The sequence below is a fragment of the Mustela nigripes genome, chromosome 1, assembly GCF_022355385.1.
Source record: "Mustela nigripes isolate SB6536 chromosome 1, MUSNIG.SB6536, whole genome shotgun sequence".
NCBI classification, from domain to species: domain Eukaryota; kingdom Metazoa; phylum Chordata; class Mammalia; order Carnivora; family Mustelidae; genus Mustela; species Mustela nigripes.
Window position 1 is genome coordinate 263,819,776 of NC_081557.1, and position 21,654 is coordinate 263,841,429.

The 21,654-nt window shown below is 44.6% G+C and overlaps 1 protein-coding gene across 1 annotated transcript in view; it reads right to left on the reverse strand.

Moving 5' to 3' along the window:
- Window positions 1–21,654, reverse strand: part of SCARB2 (scavenger receptor class B member 2) — a 68,445-nt gene that overhangs the window by 14,718 nt on the left and 32,073 nt on the right. Inside the window, exons 3-7 of the mRNA XM_059385384.1 lie at window positions 20,082–20,229; window positions 18,685–18,873; window positions 12,426–12,517; window positions 7,721–7,840; window positions 4,844–5,013 (exon numbers count right to left, since the gene is read on the reverse strand). Of these exons, the coding sequence (XP_059241367.1) occupies window positions 4,844–5,013; window positions 7,721–7,840; window positions 12,426–12,517; window positions 18,685–18,873; window positions 20,082–20,229 (719 nt within the window). The remainder of the gene's footprint in view (window positions 1–4,843; window positions 5,014–7,720; window positions 7,841–12,425; window positions 12,518–18,684; window positions 18,874–20,081; window positions 20,230–21,654) is intronic.

The window sequence follows — 21,654 nt, forward strand, 5'->3', positions numbered from 1 at the left end:
CGTGTGAGTCTCAATCCCAGGACCCTGGGATCACGACCTGAGCTGAAGGCAGATGCTTAATGACTGAGCCACCCAGGCATCCAGGATATAACATTTATAAATATTTATGCACCCAACATAGGGGCACCTAAATATATAAATATTAACAGACCTAAAAGGAGAAATAGATAGCCAAACGATAATGGCAGGAGATTGTAATACTCCACCTCACATCAACAGACAGGTCATCCAGACAGAACATCAAAAAGGAAACTGGCCTTACATGACACATGAGACCAGATGAACTTAGATACATAAAGAACATTCTATATAAAAGCACCAGAATACACATTCTTCTCAAGTGCACGTGAAACATTTTCCAGAACAGATTATATGTTAGGACAAGTCTTAAAAATTTAAAAAGACTGACATCACATCAAGCATTTTTTTCTATCCACAATGGTATAAAACTAGAAATCAATTATAGTAAGAAAACTGGAAAATTCACACATATGAGGAAACTATATAACATGCTCTTGAGCAACCAATGAGTCAAAAAAGAAGTCAAAGGAGAAATCAAAGAATGCCTTGAGATGAATGAAAGTGAAAATACAACATCTCAAAATTTATGGAATGTAGCAAAAGGAATTCTAAGGCAGAAATTCACGGTGGGAAGTACGCATCGTAAGAAACATGAAACTGTCAAATAAGCTAAGTTATTTGAAAAAGAAGAAAAAATGAAGCCCAAAGTTAGAAGAAGTAGGGAATAACAAAGACCAGAGCGGAAATGAATGAAATAGAGACTAAACAGATAACAGGAAAGATCGATGGAGCAAGGAACTGGTTCTTTGAAACGATAAAATTGACAAACTCTTGCTAAGGCTCCTCAAGAAAAAAGAGAGCTCAAATTAATACACCAGAAATGAAAGAAGTGATCGTACAACTAATACCACGGAAATACAAAGGATCATGGAAGACTACTATGAACAATTACATGCCAACAAACCTAAAGGAAATGTATAAATTCCAGAAACATAACCTTCCAAGACTGAATCTTGAAGAAACAGAAAATCTGAATTGAACAATTATTACTAAGGAGATTGAGTTAGTAATCAAAAACTTCTTACCAAACAAAAGTCCAGGATCAGATGGCTTCAGTGGTGAATTCTACCAAATACTCAAAGAGGAATGAATACCAATCCTTCAAAGTATTCTAAAACATAGAAGGGCAGGGAACATTTCCAAGCTCATTTTTACAAGCTCTGTGCTACCCTAATACCAAAACCAGACAAGGACAGCACAAGAAAAGAAAATTATAGGCCAATATCCCTCAGGAACATAAATGCAACAATCCTCAAGAAAATATTAGCAAACTGAATTCAACAATACTTTACAGGGATTGTCCACCATAATGAAGTGAGATTTACTTTAGGGATGCAAGAATGATGCAACATTTGCAAAGCAAACAACAGGGTATATACCACATTCACAAAGTAAAGGATAAAAATCGGTGATCATTTCAACAGATGCAGAAAAAAAGAATATGGCAAAATTCAATATCCGTTATGATAAAAACTCATGATAAAGTGGATATAGAGGGAACATCTCTCAACCTAATAAAGGTCATATACAACAAGCCCACAGCTAACATCATACTCAACAGTGAAAAGCTTAAAGCTATTCCTCTAGAATCAGGAACAAGGGACGATTACCTATCTTTGCCACTTTTATTCAACATAGTATTGGAAGTCCTAGCCAGAGTAATTACTCTGGCAAGATAAAGAAATAAAAGGCATCCAAATTGGTAAAGAAGAAGTAAAACTGTCACTATTAGCAGATGGCATGATATCATATGTAAAAAACCCCAAAGACTCATGGCATGTGGGTGGCTCAGTGGCTTAAGCCTCTGCCTTCAGCTTGGGTCATGATCTCAGAGTCCTGGGATTGAGCCCCACATCAGGCTCTCTGCTCAGTGGGGAACCTGCTTCCCCTTCTCTCTGCCTGCTTCTTTGCTTACTACTATCTGTCAATAAATAAATAAAATCTTTAAAAAAAAAAAAAGAAAAAGAAAAAGAAAACCTGAAAGACTCTATCAAAAAACTGCCGGAACTAAAAAACAAATTCAGTAAAGTTGCAAGATTAAAAAAAAAAATCAATATATAAAAGTCAGTTGTGTTACTATAACACTAATAATGAATTCTCAGTAAGAGAAATTAAGAAAATAATCCCAGGGATGCCTGGGTGGCTTAGTCGGTTAAGTATCTGCCTTCGGCTCAAATCACGATCCCAGAGTCCTGGGATTGAGCCCCACATGGGGCTCTCTGCTCAGCTGGGAGTCGGCTTCTCCCTCTACCTCTCCCCCTGCTTAGATTCTATCCCTCTCTCCCTCTCCTCTCTCTTTCCCCTCCTCTCTGACAAGTAAATAAAATACCAGAAAAAAATAAAGAAAGAGAAAATAATCCCAGTCACAATAACATCAAAAGGAATTAAATACATTGGAATAAATCTAAGCAAGGAGATAAAAGACCTGTACACTGAAAATTGTAACAGGAAAGAAATTTAAGAAGACACAAATAGATAAGATATTCCATGTTCATGGATTGGAAAAACTAATATTGTTAAAATGCCCATACTATCCAAAGCAATTTATAAATTCAATGCAATCATTATCAAAATTCCAAAGGCATTTTTCACAGAAATAGAATAAACAATCCTAAAAACTGTGTGGAAACACAAAAGACCCCCAAGTAGCCAAAGCAATCTTAACAAAGAAGAACAAAGCTGGAAATATCATACTCTCTGATTTCAAACTATATTACAAAGCTATAGTAATCAAAAGAGTACAGTATTGGCATAAAATAGAAATGTACGTCATTAGAACAGAATAAAGAACCCAAAAATACAACCCATGCACATGTGGCCAATTAATTTATCACAAAGAAGCTAAGAACATATGATGGGGAAAAAACAGAGTCTTCAATAAATGTCAGGAAAACTGGACAACCACATGCAGAAGAATGATACTGGACCACTCTCTTACACCACACACAAAAATACACTCAAAACAGATTAAGGTCTTGAATGTGAGACCAAAACCATAAAACTCCTAGAAGGAAACATAGGCAGTAAGCTCCATGACATAAGACTTGGTGATGGCTTTTTGGATCTGACTCCAAAAGCAAAGGCAACAAAAGCAAAAATAAATGGGACTGCATCAAGCTAAAAAACTTTTACACAGCAAAGGAAACCACCAATAAAATGAAAAGGCAACCTACCGAATGGGAGAAAATACTTGCAAATCATGTACCTGTAAAGGGTTAACATCCATCCAAAATATATAAAGAACTCATGCAATTCAAGAGCAAGAAAATCCAAACAATCCAATTTAAAAAATGGGCAGAAGATCCGAATAGACTTTTTTCCCGAAGAAGATATACGAATGGCATGAAAAGATGCTCAACATTATTAATTATCAGGGAAATGCAAATCAAAACCACAATGAGGTATCACCTCTCACCTGTCAGAATGGCTAAAATCAACAACACAAGAAACCACCGGTGTTGGGGAGGATGCAGAGAAAAGGGCATCCTTGAGCACGGCTGGTGGCAATGTAAATCGGTGCAGCCACAATATATAGAAAATATATAGAGAAAATGATATAATCTTTTGAGGGTCCTCAAAAAATTAAAAATAGGGGCACCTGGGTGGCTTAGTTGGTTAAGAGTCAGACTCTCAATTTCAGCTAAGGTCATGATCTCAGGGTCATGAGATCACGCCCTGCGTAAGGTACCACGCTCAGGGCAGAGTCTGCTGGAGATTCTCCCTCTCCTTCCCCCTCTGCCCTCCTCCTGCTTGCATGTACACTCTCCCTCTCTCTGTCTAATAAATAAATAAAAATAAAATCTTAAAAGAATTAAAAACAGAACTACCATACTATCCAGCAATTCCATTTCTGGGTATTTACCCAAAGAAAATAAAAACTAATTTGAAAAAGATATATGCACCCTATGTTCATTGCAGAATTATTTTCAATAGCCAAGATATGGAAATAACCTAACTGTCCATCAATGGGTAAATGAATAAATACGTGTGGTGTACACACACACACACACACACACGCAGTGGAATACTGCCACAAAAGGAATGAAATCTTGCCATGTGGAACAACATGGATGGAACGTGGGGGCATGATGCTAAGTGAAATGAATCAGACAAGGACAAGCATCTACGATCTCACTTCCATGTGGAAATTAGGAACAGCAGCAACAACAAACCAAGCTCATAGAAACAGAGAACAGATCAGAGGTTGTCAGAGACGGTGGGGTTGAGGGAAAGGGGTTCAACAGATGCAAATTTCCAGTTATAAAATAAAGATCTCAGGGATGTAGTACACGACATAGTGACTATAGTTACTTGTACTGCATGTTTACAGCTTGCTAAGAGGACAGGTCTCACGAGTCTTTGTCACAAGAAAAACATTTGTCTTTGTAACTGTGTGTAGTGATGGATGTTAAGCATACTCAGTGCAGCGATCATTTTACAATATATACAAATCACGCATCATTAGAGTGTATACCAGAAACTAACGCAATGTTATATGTCAGTTATACCTTACTTTTTTTTTTTTTAAAAAACAAGCAATGCAGAAAAGCCAGTAGTTTACCATTCTACAGCCACATTATGAAATATTATTCTGGAAAAGTCGGAATCACTCTTTCATGTGGGCTGAGAACATTCTTTGCTGAGGAACTAAGCCTGCGTCCGAGCTGACAGGGTCACGTCCCTCCCCCGGCCTCGAGGCGACAGGGTCATGTCCCTCCCCCAGCCTCGAGGCGACAGGGTCACGTCCCTCCCCCGGCCTCACCGTTCTTGCAGATGCTGATGTTCAGAACGCCCGAGCCCAGGCAGTTTCCTTTGGGCACACAGAAGCCGGCATTGTCCGAGCTGTTGGCTAGTATCTCTCCAGGCACCTTATAGCGGAAGGCAGGCAGGCCCCGCACACTCTCGAAGTCACTGAAAGTTATGTACACGGATCTGGTAGGAGGGAAGAACGGAAGAGCCAGTGCGTTAACAACTGTTCTCGGGCACAACGTGGCTCAAGTCCATGGGCTACAGGCGGGCAGTGAAGATGCAAAAGAAGGCTTGAAAGGAACCCAAGCCACTTGGGGTAGAAGAGAAATGATCAGGAAAGAAGTTTAAGAGGCAGCAGGTGGAGTAACAGCCACACCAGGCCAAGGGGGGGAAAAGGAGCGGTAGAAAATGAAGAGGACATTCAGGACGGAGACTCACACGGAAAGAAATCGAAGCGTCGTCCAGACCAGCACGGACACGAGTCAGTGTGGACGAAGCAGAAGCAAGGGGGAGGCGGGGACAAAGCGAAAGATGAAAAGGCAGCAAAGGGCGCTGGGACCGTGGCCGGAGCCGAAGGCAGACGCTGGACCGACCAAGCCATGCAGGCGCCCCCGTGTGACACTCCCGACTCCGGTGTGACGCTGACGCTGCCGACTCCCGTGTGACACTCCCGACTCCAGTGTGACACTCCCGACTCCGGTGTGACACTCCCAACTCCGGTGTGACACTCTCGACTCCAACGCTTCCCCTGCGCCCTCAGGGGTAACTGCTGTCCTGAACTTGGGGTCTATCCTCTCCTTTGCAGGTCTTAACCCTTTCACAAACATGCACATTCACAAACAACGCGCGGCACGGTCTGCTCTACTGAAGTGTTATATAAACAGCACGTGTATTCTCTTCCTGTAATTTGCTTCTTCGTTCAATATTATATTATGAACACTTATATTTTAAATATAAGATATATTGTATTTTAAATCTTTCTGGTATCCCCTCATATGGCTACACCACAATTTATGTTCTCCTTTTTAGAGTGCCTTAGATTGCTTCCGATTTTCCACTCCTAAACCCAAAACCACACTGCGATGAACTTTCCTGTGCATGTCTCCTTACAGGTCCGCACAGGCGTTGTCCCGGCCAGGGAGCTGACGCAGAGCAGTGGGGCACCATGGCGTCTGCGTGTCCTCGGCTTTACTAACATGGTCAAAGGGCACATCAAAAGTGGTTGTGTCGGGGGCACCTGGTGGCTCAGTTGTTCAGTGTCTGCCTTCGGCTCAGGTCATGGTCTCAGGGTCCTGGGATCGAGCCCCTCATCGGGCCCCCTGCTCAGTGGGGAGGCTGCTTCCCCCGTCTCCAGCTTCCCCTGCTTGTGTTCCCGCTCTCGCTCTATCACAAATAAATTTTTAAAAATCGTAAAAAAAAGAAAAAGTGGTCGTGTCAGATAAGAACATGTTTCCGCTGTACCAAGTCTGTTAAAAAGCCTCCAACGGGGGTGCCTGGGTGGCTCAGCGGGTTAAGCCTCTGCCTTCGGCTCAGGTCATGATCTCAGAATCCTGGGATCGAGCCCCACATTGGGCTCTCTGCTCTGCGGGGAGCCTGCTTTCCTTCCTCTCTCTGCCTGCCTCTCTGCCTGCTTGTGGTCTCTGTCTGTCAAATAAATGAATAAAATTAAAAAAAAAAAAAAAAGCCTGCTATGACGCTTCTAGGTTGCCTTATTGCACTCACTGCATTCCAGGGCATCTCTGACCCTTCTGTCCCTCCACAGACACGTACGGTCAAGAGCAGACAGCCAGAGGGGGACGGTGGTGTCCTGTGGGGGAGCCGGAAAGGCCGGGAACGAGGCACGGGCAGCAGGGACGGAGCGGCGGGAGCCGATGCCAGAGCTCCTTCTGGGGAGACATCACAGCGGACGCTGGAGCAAATCACTCAGATTTAGGATGCCACCACTGTCCCCGGCAGGGCTGGCCAGCCAGGCGCTGCCATCGTGTGAGCCACGGAACCCCAGAACAGCCATTCTTCAGAACACTGGACCGACAGTGTCAAATGAGACTAAACCCCTTGGGATTTTGAGGAGCTCCATGAAAGGGCTTGCCGGGTAAGTGGGGCGGATGTGGAGGTGGGGCGAGTCAGCCGCTCGTTCCGGCAGTTTGGGGTGACGGGGGGAGAAAGGGCAGGGGCCGAGGGGGGACAGGAATCCGGATGGAGAGCAGGATGCCTTCCTCCTTCCTCCCAGAGAGGAGCCAGAATCATGAAGGAGCAGGGGGGGAGAGGGAGAGCTTACAGGGCAAGTGGGAGCAGGTACGATCTAAGGGAAGTGACAGCTCAACAAATGCCTGCAAACTTGAACTAGACAACGGTCTGAGTGATCTCCTGCGTAGTTGACCGCTGACCAGTATCACACTGGACAGCACCTGTCGTAGTCACTAAGAGCCGCCTCTGGACATGGACACCGTCCGCTGGGCCCAGGGCGAAGCGCTTCACTGACAGTGATGCATCTGCGCCGAGGACAACTCCCGAGGCAGGCAGCTGCTTCTGTCTTTGTTTTACAAATGAGGAAAGTGAGGCACAGGGTGGCTGGACGACCTTCCCAAGGTGGCACAGCTGTAGGAGTTGGAGCTGGCGTTCAAATCCACCGATAGGGAGGGGCAGCAGCACAGGGAGAGGGAGAAACAGGCTTCCCGCTGAGCGGGGAGCCCGACACGGGGCTCGATCCCAGGACCCTGAGATCATGACCTGAGCCGAAGGCAGAGGCTTTAACCCTCTGAGCCACCCAGGCGCCCCAGCATTTGTCATTGATTAAGCAGAAATGCCCGGGCCTACGGGGGGTAGCTGCCTATATTCCTCACCCTTTTGGTGGTCCTACAGTCAAATAACTTATCTGGAAAGTTCTTACCTGCAAAATTCAGATGGGAAGACATAAAGAATTTCCTCTTTGTCTATCAAGGGGTGAAAAGAATCTCCATCTGTTCCATTGATCATATTACATGTGTCTGTTGTCCACCAGTCAAGGGACCTGTGATTGAGGAGCACAAGGAAGAGGAGACTGTCACATTCGATTTTAGATCTTTACAGATGGTCGGGACTTTTCAAGCCTTAATTGGGAGCCAACTACCCACAGAAGCTTATTTATACGCAGACACAAGGGGGACTCTGGTTAGGGATTGGATCAAGAGGGTAGGCACCTGATCCCCAAATCCATTCTGATAGAGGCAATGTCTAAAACTCCCTCTTTCCTTCCTGCAAAAAAGAATATCCTATGTCGTGGTTTAGAAATACTTTTTCTTAAAATAGTGATTCAGTTTAGCATGCACGACAGCTAGTCCACTCACAGCAGAGTTCAGGATAGGTATGATCGGCTCTTGAGGACGGACTTAAGGTGGCAGAGTAGAAGGAGGGCCTTATGCTTGCCCCATCTCTCAAACACAGTTAGCTGAACAGCAAATCACTCAGAACACCAGGAAACCAATCTGAGGACTGAGAGGACAAACTGCACAACTAGAGGGAGAAAAGGGGCCACGTCATGGAAGGTAGGAGATGTGGGGTTGTGATATGGGGAGAAAAGAATCGCCAGTGCTGAGGGGAGAGGGGCCCCTGATCACAGAGAGAGAGAGAGACAGAAAAGGGGCACAGGCTGCAGGTTATCACACAAGAAAAACACTTCCCCAAAACCACTGACGGGGAAAACTTGGGATAATCACAAGTTTTTACATCTAAAATGTTAGAATTCTGCACCATTGCTGGGGTGAAGCCTCGCAGGTGAGGCCCAGGAGCAGACAATGTGGCCGGAGGATCCCCCGCGTGGCACGAGGAGAGACGGTTCCCTTCTTAGAGTGCACTTGGGAGAAGTGGCATTGCCTCTCTCGAGACAAAGGAGCCAGCAGGTGCCAATGTGCTGTCCCGTTCATCAGCACAGGAGCAGAGACACCTGCTGCGGGCCACTAGCACAGCTGCGGACTTTTTACTGTGCTTTACTGTAAACTCCAAGCCCCTGCGCGTGCGTGTGACCACCCTACTGTGACAAACTGGCACCAGCTGCAGTATGGCAAGACCCTCCCCCGGAGGATCAGTGCCCATCGGTGCCATGCTGGGTCCCTAAAATTTGGAGTTTTGAAACCCAGCTGGCGGTCCTGAGACAAAAGCCACAGTGCCACCGGGTGGGCAGAGGCTCCGACGCTGGCAAAGTGAAGGCAGGGACATGAGGGACGTCGGGACAAACGAGGGGAGAGTTTGCTCCTCTTGGAGGCTTCCTGGACAGTGGTGGGCGCGCGCGCCCCTCTTTGGGGATGAGAGAGCGGGCTGCCACCAGTTTTCTCCCCTGTCAGCACAGAAAGATTAAAGGGGACTCTTTGAGTGGGAAAGAAAGCCCAAAAGCAACAAAGACTAGAAAGGAACAGAGAAAATCTCCAGAAACACTGACTTTACAGCTAATCCAACAGCACGAAACTTGTATCACCAACAATCACTCTGAATGTAAATGGACTGAATGTGCCAATCGAAGGACACAGGGTATCAGAATGGATGAAAAAAATAAGACCCATCAATTGCTGCCTGCAAGAGACGATTCTCTTTTCTTTTTTCCGTGCATGTGACATTTATTTATTTATTTATTTACTATTATTTTTAAAAATTAACAATAATGTGTTGTTGGTTTCAGAGGTAGAGGTCAGTGATTCATGTAACGCTCAGAGCCCATCACATCACGTGCCCCCCCCTTAACGCCCGTCCCCCAGTTACCCGAGCGCTCCACCCTCTGTTCCTCCCGCAACCCTCAGTTTGTTTCCCATGATTAAGAGTTAGAGCCTCATTTTAGACCTAAAGACACCCGAAGATTGCAAGTGAGGGGATGGAGAACCATTTGTCATGCCAGTGGGCATCAAAAGAAAGCTGGAGTGGCCGTACTTATATGAGACAAACTAGATTTTAAACCAAAGAGTGTAACAAGAGATGAGTAAGGACACTATAGCATAATAAAGGGGTCTATCCAACAAGACCTAACAATTAGAAATCTTTATGCCCCTAATGTGGGAGCACCCAATTAAACAAATCAATTAATAACCAACATAAACTCATTGATAACAATACAGTAATAGTAGGGGACTTTAACACCTCACTCACAGCAATGGACAGATCATCTAAGCAGAAAATCAACAAGGAAACAATGGCTTTGAATGACACACTGGACCAGATGGACTTAATACATATAGAGAGAAAAGAATAGGGAATATATAGAGAATATATTATAATACTATAGTATATAATATATTAGATATTAGATATATATTAAATATAAGATATCTATTAGATATTATCTATCTATATATTTATAATTAGATAAATAATATCTAATATATTACATAATATGTCTAATATATATTACATATTATTATATAAAAACATATAAATGTTTTTATATATAATATGAATATATTTTTTTCACCCTAAAGCAGCAGAATATATTTTTTTTAGTGCAGTTAAGAAATGGGCATTAGACATGAGTTTTTCCAAAGAAGACATGCATATGGCTAAGAGACAGATGAAAAGATGGTCAACATCACTCATCACTGGGGAAATACAAATCAAAACCATGATGAGCTACCACCTCACACCTGTCAGAGCGGCTAAAATTAACCACACAGGAAACAGCAGATATTGGTGAGGATGTGAAGAAAGGGAAACCTTCTTACACTGTTGGTGGGAATGCAAACTGGTGCAGCCACTTTGGAAAACGGTACGGAGGTTCCTCTCCAAGTTGAAAATAGAGCTACTCTACCACCCAGAAACTGCACGACCAGGTATTTACCCAAAGGATACAGAAATACAGATTCAAAGGGGCACAGGCCCCCCAGCATTTATAGCAGCATTACCAACAATAGCCAAGTTAAGGAAAGAGTCCAAATGTCCACCAACCGATGAATGGGTAAAGAAGAGGTGGTACACGTATATACAACGGAATATGACTCAGCCATAAAGGGAATGAAATCTTGCCATTTGCAATGATGTGGTTGGAGCTAGAGTGCATTATGCTAAGCAAAATAAGTCAGAGAAAGACAGATACCATATGATTTCACTCTCTGTGGAATTTAAGAAAACAAAACAGTGAATATAGATGAAGGGAAAAATAAAGCAGAGGAGACTCTTAACTTCGGAGAACAAACAGGGCTGCCGGAGGGATGGGCTAGATGGGGGATGGGGACTGAGGAGGGCACTTGTGAAGAGCACTGGGTGTCGGATGTTGAAGTGCTGAGTCACCTGAAACTAATGTTGCACAGTAGGTTAACTAACTAGAATTTCAGTAAAATTGCCCGGAAAATTAAAAAAGGAAAGTTAGTAAAACAGGCTTATTAATTATTTACTATAAACATAATAAACATTTTACTTATATTTGGCTTACAAAGAATGTGAAACAGCATGGAAGAGGGGTGTGACATGTTACACAACTGGTAGATAGTGTTCTGTTTGGGAGGAGAAGAGACAGACAGCTTTCAATTTTGTCTGAAAATATTGTTAAAAATGAACCATAAAAATCTGAGGGTAGAACAGACATAAATCAGAAAAAACGTCCAATATACCAAACACTATATCATTATATTATAACTGTATCAATAATTGTGATACACATTTAAAAGAATAATACTGTGCTATTAAAAGATAAGAAAGAAAATAACAGGTTGAGTCTAAAACAAAATCCACTTTTAGTAAATCTCCCTGGGGCCAGTGCCCTGGCCATCCACATACCCCCCTCCAGGGGCAACACTGTTACCAGCTTCTCACATATTCTTTAAGGGATCTGACCTATTTTGAAGTGTGTGTACACAAACGTATGTTTATGTACACAGATATGGGTGCTTTTTAAAATTTAAATAAACTTTTATTTAAAAATAGTTTCAGATTTACAGAAAAATTGCAAAGGTAGTACAGAGAGGTTCCCTTATATTCCACGCCAGGTTTTTTCGCCCATATTTCTGGAAAGCTTAGATGTAAATTTTTAATGTTCAAGAAGAAATTTTTAATGTTCAAGTTCCTCTTACTTCTGTCCCTGAAGAACTACCTTCCTTTTCTCTCCAGGGTTTCTAATTCCTCTGACTTAAAGTATCTTGGCTTATATGTAGCTTTATTGCAAGCTGTCTCAGCAACTTTTTGGAAGTAGTTTAAGTTATAAATGTTAAAATATATTTCTGGAATACCATGATGGTGAACTCACATGTATTTTTACCCTTAAAGAAAAACATGTGAACAATCCACAATCACTAAATTAAATTAAAAAAGAGAAACCCTTCCCTCTCCCCCCAAAACAAGTGGTTTTAAAGTATCTGTGCTATAGCTACACATCATTCAATGACCACGTGGAAAGTGAAAGTTTTCACTGCTTGTAACGCATGCCTCGCCGTGAGCAGTCTACAAAACACTGATATTTAATTTATAAAGTGTGTTGCCCCAATCTTGATTTATACAATAGTAATTACAAAGATATTTTACATATTTATAGTTTTCATGCAAAAAAATGACAGTGTTAATATTTTTTGAAATAATATATAAATGGGCATTCAATTTAAACAGAAATTTAAAAAATAATCACACCAGTAAATTGTTACACTTACGTTTTTCCATTCCATTCCACAATCTTTGAAAAGTTAAGGTAATTGTCTTCTCCGGTTAGAAAAACATAGTCTCCATCATTAGTCCCATTTTTCTGAAAATGAGTGAACAGGATCATTTTAAGAAACCAGGATTGTTAATTTTATGTGTCAGCTTGGTAGAATATGGTGCCCAGTTGCCTGGTCAGACACTAGTCTAGATAGTGTTGTATTTTGTAGATATGATTAATATTAAAGTCAGTTGACTTCAAGTAAATTACCACTGATAATGTGGGTGGACTCAACCAATCAGTTGAAGGTTTTAAAAACAAAATCTGAGGTTTACTGGGCAAAAGGAATTCCCAATTACGCAATTTAGAAAACCTGCCTGAGTTTCTAGCCTGCCAGCCCGTCTTATGGATTTCAGACCGGCCACCTGCTGCCCCCACCATTGCATAAGCCAATTCCTTAATACATATAAATCTTAGATAGATATTACAGATATAGGTAGTAGATCTAGATCTCCTACTGATTCGGTTTTTCCGGAGAACCCTGATGATACAGTAACTGAGAAACTTAAGCTTCACGAAGCCATCCTATTTGGGTATAATTGTTACAGAAGACTGAACCAGGAATAAGGTGACTATCTGACTAAATACCATATGAATTCTATTACTACATATGGTTTTAAAAAATAGGAGCCCAATTAAATAATGGACAAAGGATGTGAAGAGACATTTCTCCAAAATATCTGAATGGCCAACAAGTTCATGAAAAGATGCTCAACACCACCAGTCTTCAGGGAAATGCAAATCAGAGCCACAACACTATTTCACACCCACCAGGATGGCGATAAAAGAAAAAAAGAAAATGGGGCGCCTGAGTGGTGCAGTCAGTAAAGCGTCCAACTCTTGGTTTCAGCTCAGGCCATGATCTCGGGGTCATGAGACTGAGCCCCATGTCAGGCTCTGCTCTCATTGTGGAGTCTGCTTGAGATCCTCTCTCCCTCTCTCTCTGCCACTCCCACTCATGCTCTCTCTCTAAAATAAATAAATCTTAAGGAAAATAACAAACAATGGTGAGGATCTGGAGAAATGGGAACCTTCGCACACTGCTGGTGGGAATGGAAAACAGTGCAGCTGCTGCGGAAAACAATTTGGTGGTTGCTCAAAAAGTCAAACAGAATTACCATATGACCCCAAATTCTACTCCTCCCTGTACACCCAAGAGAATTCCATTCTAAGGTAGATAGTCAACGTCCCTACAAAGCTTGTGCACGAATGTTCAGAGCAGCATTATTCTTAAGAGCCAAAATGTAGAAAGAACCCAAACACCCAACAACTGATGAGCAGATAAGCAAAGTATGGCCTATGCGTAAAACAGAATAGGACTCAGCCATAAAAGGAATTAAGGGCTGATACCTGCTACAACGTGGATGAACCTGGTAAACGTGATGCTAAATAAAAGAAGTCAGACACAAAGGTGGGATATTGTACGATTCCAGTTACAGGAAGGTCCAGCTTGCATGTGAATGTCCAACTCCCAGAGATGCATCCATCAGAGGCAGTGCCTCTTGGCCCCATATGGAGAGCGGGCATGTATGCTGAGTTTTTTTAATACTATTTTTTGCCCAACAAAGCCAAGCCCCATTCCCAAACTCCCTTCCTCTCTGGCTCTGAAGAAGCTCCCACACAGAGCCCTGACTCTTCTCTTCTCTCAGCCGGGGCCAGCCTGGCCACTCCTGTCCAGCGCCAGCGGTCCCAGCACCCCAAAGGGGCTGGAGAGAGGTTGTACACATGTGTGGGGGGATTTCTTGTGTTCTGTCTCCAACAAAAAGCATGATCTTACTTTTCTTTGCAGAAGCAAAAAGAAAACCAGAAAAGACACAAACCTTTTAACTATTAAAAAATGTCTGTAGATTTGCAGGCAAATCCAGAGACAGAAAGTAGATCAGTGCAACAGAAGAAATGGAGGTGACTACGGATTATGTGGTTTTTGGGGGGAGGATGACAAAAATACTCTAAAATTACTCAGTGGTGGTGGTTGCACAATCTTGTGACTATACTAAAAACTGCTAAATTGCCCACTCTAAAGTAGTGATTTTATGATAAGTGAATTATATCTTATATATAATTGTGTGCGCAAGTCCAAGGCCAAGGCCCTATTATACTTCAGTTCCAACAGAAGAAAGTGGCATTAATGTAGCCCCTTTTCCAAGTAAGCTTTCTTTACTTGCACATTCTCTCCAAGTCACATTTTTTTTTAAAAAGTTTTATTTATTTATTTGAGAGAGAGAGAGGGTGCACAGCAGAGGGAGTGGCAGAGGGAGAGGGAGAAGCAGGCTCCCAGATGACCAGGGATCCCGATACGGGCTCTATCCCAGGACCCTGAGATCACGACCTGAGCCAAAGGCAGAGGCTTAACCCACTGAGCCACCCAGGCGCCCTGCCACCCCCCCACTTTTTTACTTAACATATTTCCCCTGTTATCAGAAGTTCTTCAGAGGTATAATTTAATGACTCCACAACATTACGTAGAAATAATTATTCTATTATTGGATATTTAATTTTGAATTTTTTTGCTACCACAAATAATATTGTATGAATATCTTTATGCTTAAAAGCACTGTCAGTACTTTTGTTTTCTACACAAACCCATAGAAATAAAATCACTAGAGAAAAGAGCACCAACATGTTTAAGCCTTTTGATACATTTTATCAAGTTGTTCAAGGTCAGCCTGTTAGAAGGTGGTGGAAATAGCAGAGTCAATCAGTTTACATTCCCCAAGTAGCTTTTGTTAAACTCCGCTAATTAGATGAACCCCAAAAGAACAAGGTTTCTTATCTCCTTTTGCATCTCTCTATTCCCTGCGGTTGAATCCTTTCCTCACATCATTCAGCTCTGCCTTAAAAAAATTCAGACCCTTTGTGAATTCTCTTCTCGTGTGTTTTGCCTACTTTGGTTCTTGTTTCCATCATTTAACATAATTGCACCAACTATGCCAATATATCAACTCGGTCCACCTCCATAATGGTCACCTCGTGTTCCCCACATGAAGCTTCAAGTGACTTTAAGATATGAGGGAAAGGACATTTTAAGGAGAGCACTGGGAACATTATACCAACTTAGAGAAAATTCAAATACTCTGTGTAAAAAAGGCTGAATGACCAATTTTATAAAAAACGGAATGGATGCTGATTCCTCAAGTCCTTCACTTAACTCAGGTAGGGGCTAAGCAAAGTAGAAAAGCATTTAAATGTTTCACAGAAATTCAGAAAGGGTTCTCCCCAGCTGTTTTCTTCCTGAGAGTCAGACACTGCATGAGAATGCTTGTCTCTTGCTGGAACGTTTGTTCTTTGAGGACAAGCAGGAATAAAGAGGTTTTATGTTGTCCTGGCACGGATGTGTGCTGGGTGCAAGGAACATTACTGCGGGAGACGGAGGGGGGCCCTGAGCTAGGACCACCGCTGTCCTACCACGACCGTAACGGAAGCCTGACCCCCACCCCCACCCCCGAAGGACGGGCTGGATGGGCTGACCTCTCAAAGGCACTTTCTGACAACTAGAATTTTATACACCCCAGAACCCACCTCCAGTGGGAGGTGTGTGTGCGCTTAGAACAGAGATGCCCTAAAATCAATGGGTAAAACCATGCTGAATGGCCCTGCAAAACGCAGTGTGAGCATCTGATATTTAACCTGGTCCTTCTCGGAAGCTCTGTGCCAATGTCTGCGTCACTTCTCCTGCTCGTCCTCGGACCCCAGTCCCTCTCTAGTAATCGTCTCTGGCTGTCTCGTCACGAGAGTCTTTGGAGGAAGAGCGCTCAATGGCCTGGTACATCCAAGGGGAAGGCTCCCACAAGACCACCAGGAGTCAGGAAAGATTTCGGCCAGGCTCAGGCAGGGGCAAAAGAGTGGGTGCCAAGGGCGGTGTGCCTCCCCCGACGCAGCCTGTCCCCATCTTCGGGTGGATGGTGGCGCAGGTGTGAACTCCCGTGCTATTGGCTGAAGATCAATCTTTGATCAGAGCAGATGACAAACCGACCAGAGACACTGCCTTTTCCCCAACACCACCGCAGGTAGTGTCTCTGGGGCCCAAATGGAAAGATTCAGCGGTCACTCAGACGAATTCAGGGTCGTCTCTGGAGCCAGTCGTGGGGGGGGGGGGGGGGGCCATGACTCCTGCAATGCCTACCGTGGTTTGTAGTTTCACAAGCATTTTTATGGACTTCTCACTTAACCTTGCAAAACAGCTTTGGAACCGTGGACACTGTGAGCCTTAAGTCACACGTGATGAAACCAAGATTCAGAAGTAGCCCCCCAGTTATGAAGTGAAAAAGTCAGAACGTCAATCCAGGCCCTCTGTTTGCAGGTCTCATGCTCTGTTCCTGGCTCTGTTCCCACGCCACATACGAATCTACCTGAGCAATGGGACAGGGCTTTTCTCCAGCGGGGCCCTGTGAGCGTACAGTGGCGTCTGCAAGGAGTGGCAAAGGGCAAGCACAGAGAAAGGAAGGAAGGAAGAAATACATAAAACAACACATCCTTGCCTCGGGAAAGCAAAAAATGCCAATTTCTTTTTCTTTTCTTTCTTTTTTTTTTTAATTTGACAGATCACAAGTGGGCAGAGAGGCAGGCAGAGAGAGAGAGGAGGAGGCAGGCTCCCTGCTGAGCAGAGAGCCCCATGCGGGACTCGATCCCAGGACCCTGAGATCATGACCTGAGCCGAAGGCAGAGGCTTTAACCACTGGGCCACCCAGGCGCCCCCCCCAAAATGTCAATTTCTTAACAAGTCCATAAACGCGGGTTACATTTTAAAGAGATACAGAAGGATCTTAGTTATAAGTCTGATGAAGTCAATGATATAAAAACATAAAAAGGAGGCTATACGATGGAAAGTTGCCTAAAAAATACTGAGGTCTTAGGGACAGGATCTACCTGGCAGGTGGACCGAAGTCACTGGGACCCAGAGGGCCTTAAGGAAAGCTTTGTTGGACCACGTGGGTGGCTCAGTCAGCTAAGAAGCACCTATGGGTCTCTTGATTTGGGGTCAGGCATGATATCAGGTTGTGAGCTCTGAGCCCTGAGTCGGGCTCTGTGCTGGGCATGGAGACTGCTTGCGTTTCTCTCTTTCCTTGGAAGTCCTCAAGTTTTTTCAAGAAGGGAGGTCCACCACAGTTTAAGAAGAAATTGGTGCTTCCTCTGGTCTTACGGAAGCTGGGCTCCTGTCAGATGGGATCTTCTAGGGAGCATTTATCAAGCTCACCCAGAGTGAAGGATTCAGGCTCAGCCCAGCCCTAGTCCCAGGACCCCCAACTCTTACATAAATCATGTTAAAAACTCTTTTACTATTTTGTTTGGATGGTGTCCAAGTTTTGTATACCCTTGATGGCACAGGGGCCGTATTATCAGCCTTTGCCACAGACATGGAGGAACATGCTAGAAGATGACGGGAGAAGAGTGAGGTTCTTGAGTAGAGAGAACCAGGGAATAACCACAAACTTAAAGATGAGGAAACGCGTCACAGTCTCAGACCTGCCCCTTCATCTAACTCTTTCTTCTTAAGTTTGTCATTCCCAACCTCTCACTCTCCGTTTCACACAGGCTTTTGTTTTTGATTTTTATTGGGATTTTTTTTGGTGGAGGGAAGACGGATTTTCAAAATTCCTTTGAACTGAAATGCATCTGAAACTCGGGCAGCAATAACATATGCTCTGAACAGTAAGTACCTGAAACCTGAATTTTTTTTTTTTTTTTTTTTTTTTTTTTATTTCAAGTCAAAGTGAATAAAACCTGCCAGGAACCACACAAAATTCCTCTGAGGAGCCTAAGAAGTCACAGATGCGCGACACAGGTTCAGATCATCCAGACTCTGGGGAACGGCCTGTCTGAAAACGTACCGCGGGGCCACCACCCCTTGCGGATCGCACGTCCCGGTGTCGTTCCTTGTCCCTGTCAGGCGACGCAGGGGCTCGGTGGGGACTTGGCCCCGTCACTGAATTCCTGACACTTGGAGAGACCCGCCTGAGCAGGGGCACAGTCACTCCGTGCGTTTTCCGTAACTGCTCGTTCAGAGCCGGTGCTGGAAGCAGGTTGGAATCGTGGGGGAAGCATTTTTCCCCCTAAAAATTAAATACGGTCTTATTTTTCACCAACTCTGCACGACCTCTAGGATGCCAGGTCGCCTCCGGGAAGGAGCCCAGGGCGCAGACGCCTGCGGCGCGCCGTGCCCCTCCCCCCACACCAGCCCAGTAAAGAGGTTCTGGAAAGAAACCTGGACTTACCCCATAGTAGAGGCCAAAATAGGGCGAGATCTCGGGCTTGAAGACGTTGATGAGGGACAGGATCTCGTCCTTGTAGCCCCAGAGCAGCTCGTGCACCGTGTGGGTCACGAAGAGCGTCTGCTGGTAGGCCCGGAGCAGGGCCTCGATCAGCTCCCGCAGGAAGCGGAGCTGCGCCCACTCCATGGCGGTCTGGGGGGCACAGGCGGGTTCAGGGCGCGGAGCCCTCGCCCCTCCCCCCTTCCCCCGCCCCAACCCCCTCCCCTGCCCCCGCCCCTCCGTCCCCCCCTCCCCCAACCCCCCCTCCCCCTTCCCTCCCACAGCCCCTCCCCCTCCCCCATCCCCCCAACCCCTCCCCCTCCCCCCGCGGCCCCCCCCTCCGACGGCCCCTCCCTCCGGCACAGAGGGCTGGAAGCGTCACAGTCGATGCTGAGACCGAACAGCCGCAAAGTCAGGCAGAAAGAGCCTCCCCGGCTGCGTGTGCAAGAACAAGCCGCTCCGGGTCCCGTCCCTTCTGGGCACCGCGGACTGTGAGTGTGAGCTCCGCCCGCCCGCCCGCCCGCAGGGGCTCGGTCCCCTCCGCGCCGGGGACGGAGAGACGCTTGGAGCCGCGCCACCATCTCCGGCCACGAGGTGGCGCCGCCGCCCCCTGAGCCGGACCCGCCGCCGACGCAGCCGGACGAGGTCAAATCCAGGCTCTGGTCCTGTCTGGGTCCTGGGTCCGCCCGGAGTGCCGGGCGCCACCCAGGCCTCGAGTGCGAGCGTCAGAGGGGGCTGCTGGAGGGAACAGGGAAGTGGTCCCCTGGGTCTCCTGCATCTTTCTCAGATGGGCTGGTCCTTGTAAGGGAGCCAGGGAAACGCTGCTGGGCTGCACTCCGCCCTCTCTCTGCTGTTTATTAAGGGGGGAAAGTCAGTATATATTTTGGGAATTTAAAAAATCTAAGATCGAAACCTAAACTAAGAAGTGGCATGCCAATTCTGTGGCTCGACCTTCCGAACCAAAACAAGGGGCACGTACATCTTTAAAAAATTATTCACTCTCTGCCCCCACAATCCCTATTTAAAAAAATCCGTATTTATCTGCACAAGAGCTGATCCTGAACACACAGCAAGAAGCTGGGCCGGGGGAGTCCTAAGATGTGCACTATGTCACCCCTTGAAAAGATCTTGTCTTTGGAGCATTGAAAACATCTTTGAAATTATGTCACCATTTGAAAAAGTCTGGAAAAAGTCTCAGTCGAACTCTAAGGAAGGGAAGTGTAAAAATGTATTTATATTTTTACAGACATTTATTTTTAACATAACTTCAAAACTCTTAAATGTAAAAACGGAACAGCCTTAACTGGGCTTTTTCCTTGCTTCTCAAAGCCACAATAATGATACCGAAAATGCTTACTTACCACCGCGGGAATATTTAACGTTCTAATTAAGTCAACTTTAGGGTCTCCAACAGATTGATTTCGTTCAAAAACGTAGGCCTTGTTGCTAACGGCAGAAATCGTTGTTCCATTATCTCCAAATTGAATATCTGCTTTGTTTCTAAGTTCCCTAAAAGAAAGAAGAGGATTCTGTTTGAAATCGGTACCACTGTAAAAAGCAATTTTTGACCTTTCTTTTAATATCAAAGTTTTTTCCAACACAACATTCCCACTATCATCATTACGGAGAGAGCCTGCAGATAAGGACCCCGTAAAGGCTGGAGACTAAAGTAGAATGTGGGGAATGCAGGAAGGAAATGAGGCCTCGGACAGTCTTCTCAAAACACTCCTTTTCATTCTTTTCCCCTACAACGGGGGAGGCGGGGCGCGATGGTCCAGGGTCCCCTCACACCAGGAAATCAAGGCTGATGAACTCTCTCCTGTGTTATAGTTTGCGCCCAAAACATTTTCAAAATTTTCAATTCACAGATTCAGTCTGAATTTCAACTTATTTTCCAAAGTCTTTTTTATTTCTAACTTGAATTCAGTTGAAAATTCATTGAACAAAATAAATGCCCAAGGCTTACTTAAATTAGAGGAGATGGCTCCTGTTTTTGTTACATAGTTCAGTTTGGTTCAAGTTCATGCCCGGATGAGTATTAGGAAGTTCACAGGAAGTGCCTGGAGCCAGCACCTCACTAGGGCTGTGTGTGTGTGTGTGTGTGTGTGTGTGTGTGTGGCACTTGCCTTGCATGCAAAATAGAACAGGCACCAGAACACAACACTACAATATGAGGGTAAATCATATTGTAATGCATATTTTAAAAATCCAAATTAGTGCAAAAACATTCATGATGAGCAAAATATCCAAATTTCAAATAAAAACAGGATCCAATAAATTTGTTCATCCGTGAATGAATGCTAGTCCTGGCCCTGCTTGGTCCATAGCCGGTGCTCACTGAATTCCAGTCTCTGCTGCTTCTCTCCCTCTGCTGCTTGCCTTGTCTTATTCTGGTTCCATCTAGGGCTGCGCTGTCTGACCCCACAGCCACGGGTCTCCTAAGCCCTTGAACTGTGGCTAATTGGAACTGAGACGTGTTGTGAGGGTAAAAGACACACCAGACTTCCAAAACAGCATCAAAAAAGGAGTGTAAAATCTCTCCTGAATTGTTTTATATTGATTACCTGCTTTGAAATGATACTCCTTTAAATACAGTGGGTAAAATAAAAATATATTTTTCATATTAATTGTACCTGTTTCTTTTTGCTTTGTCTTCAGATATAGCTACAGGAAAAATCTTAAATTAAGTATGTGGTTCACATTATATTTCTATTGGACACAGCTAATCAATAAGAGTCTATAATTCTGACAAAGGTACAAAGGTTACCCCCCACCTCCTCCCAGGCCTTCCCTGACCACGGCCACACCCCTGAATGCTGCAGAGCAGAAGGGACCACGTCTTTGGCACTAAACTGCTTAGCGACATCGTCTAGATTGTGGCAGGACTCATCTTGATGCCCCAGGGTAGACTAACGAACCTTGTATATCTCAGTT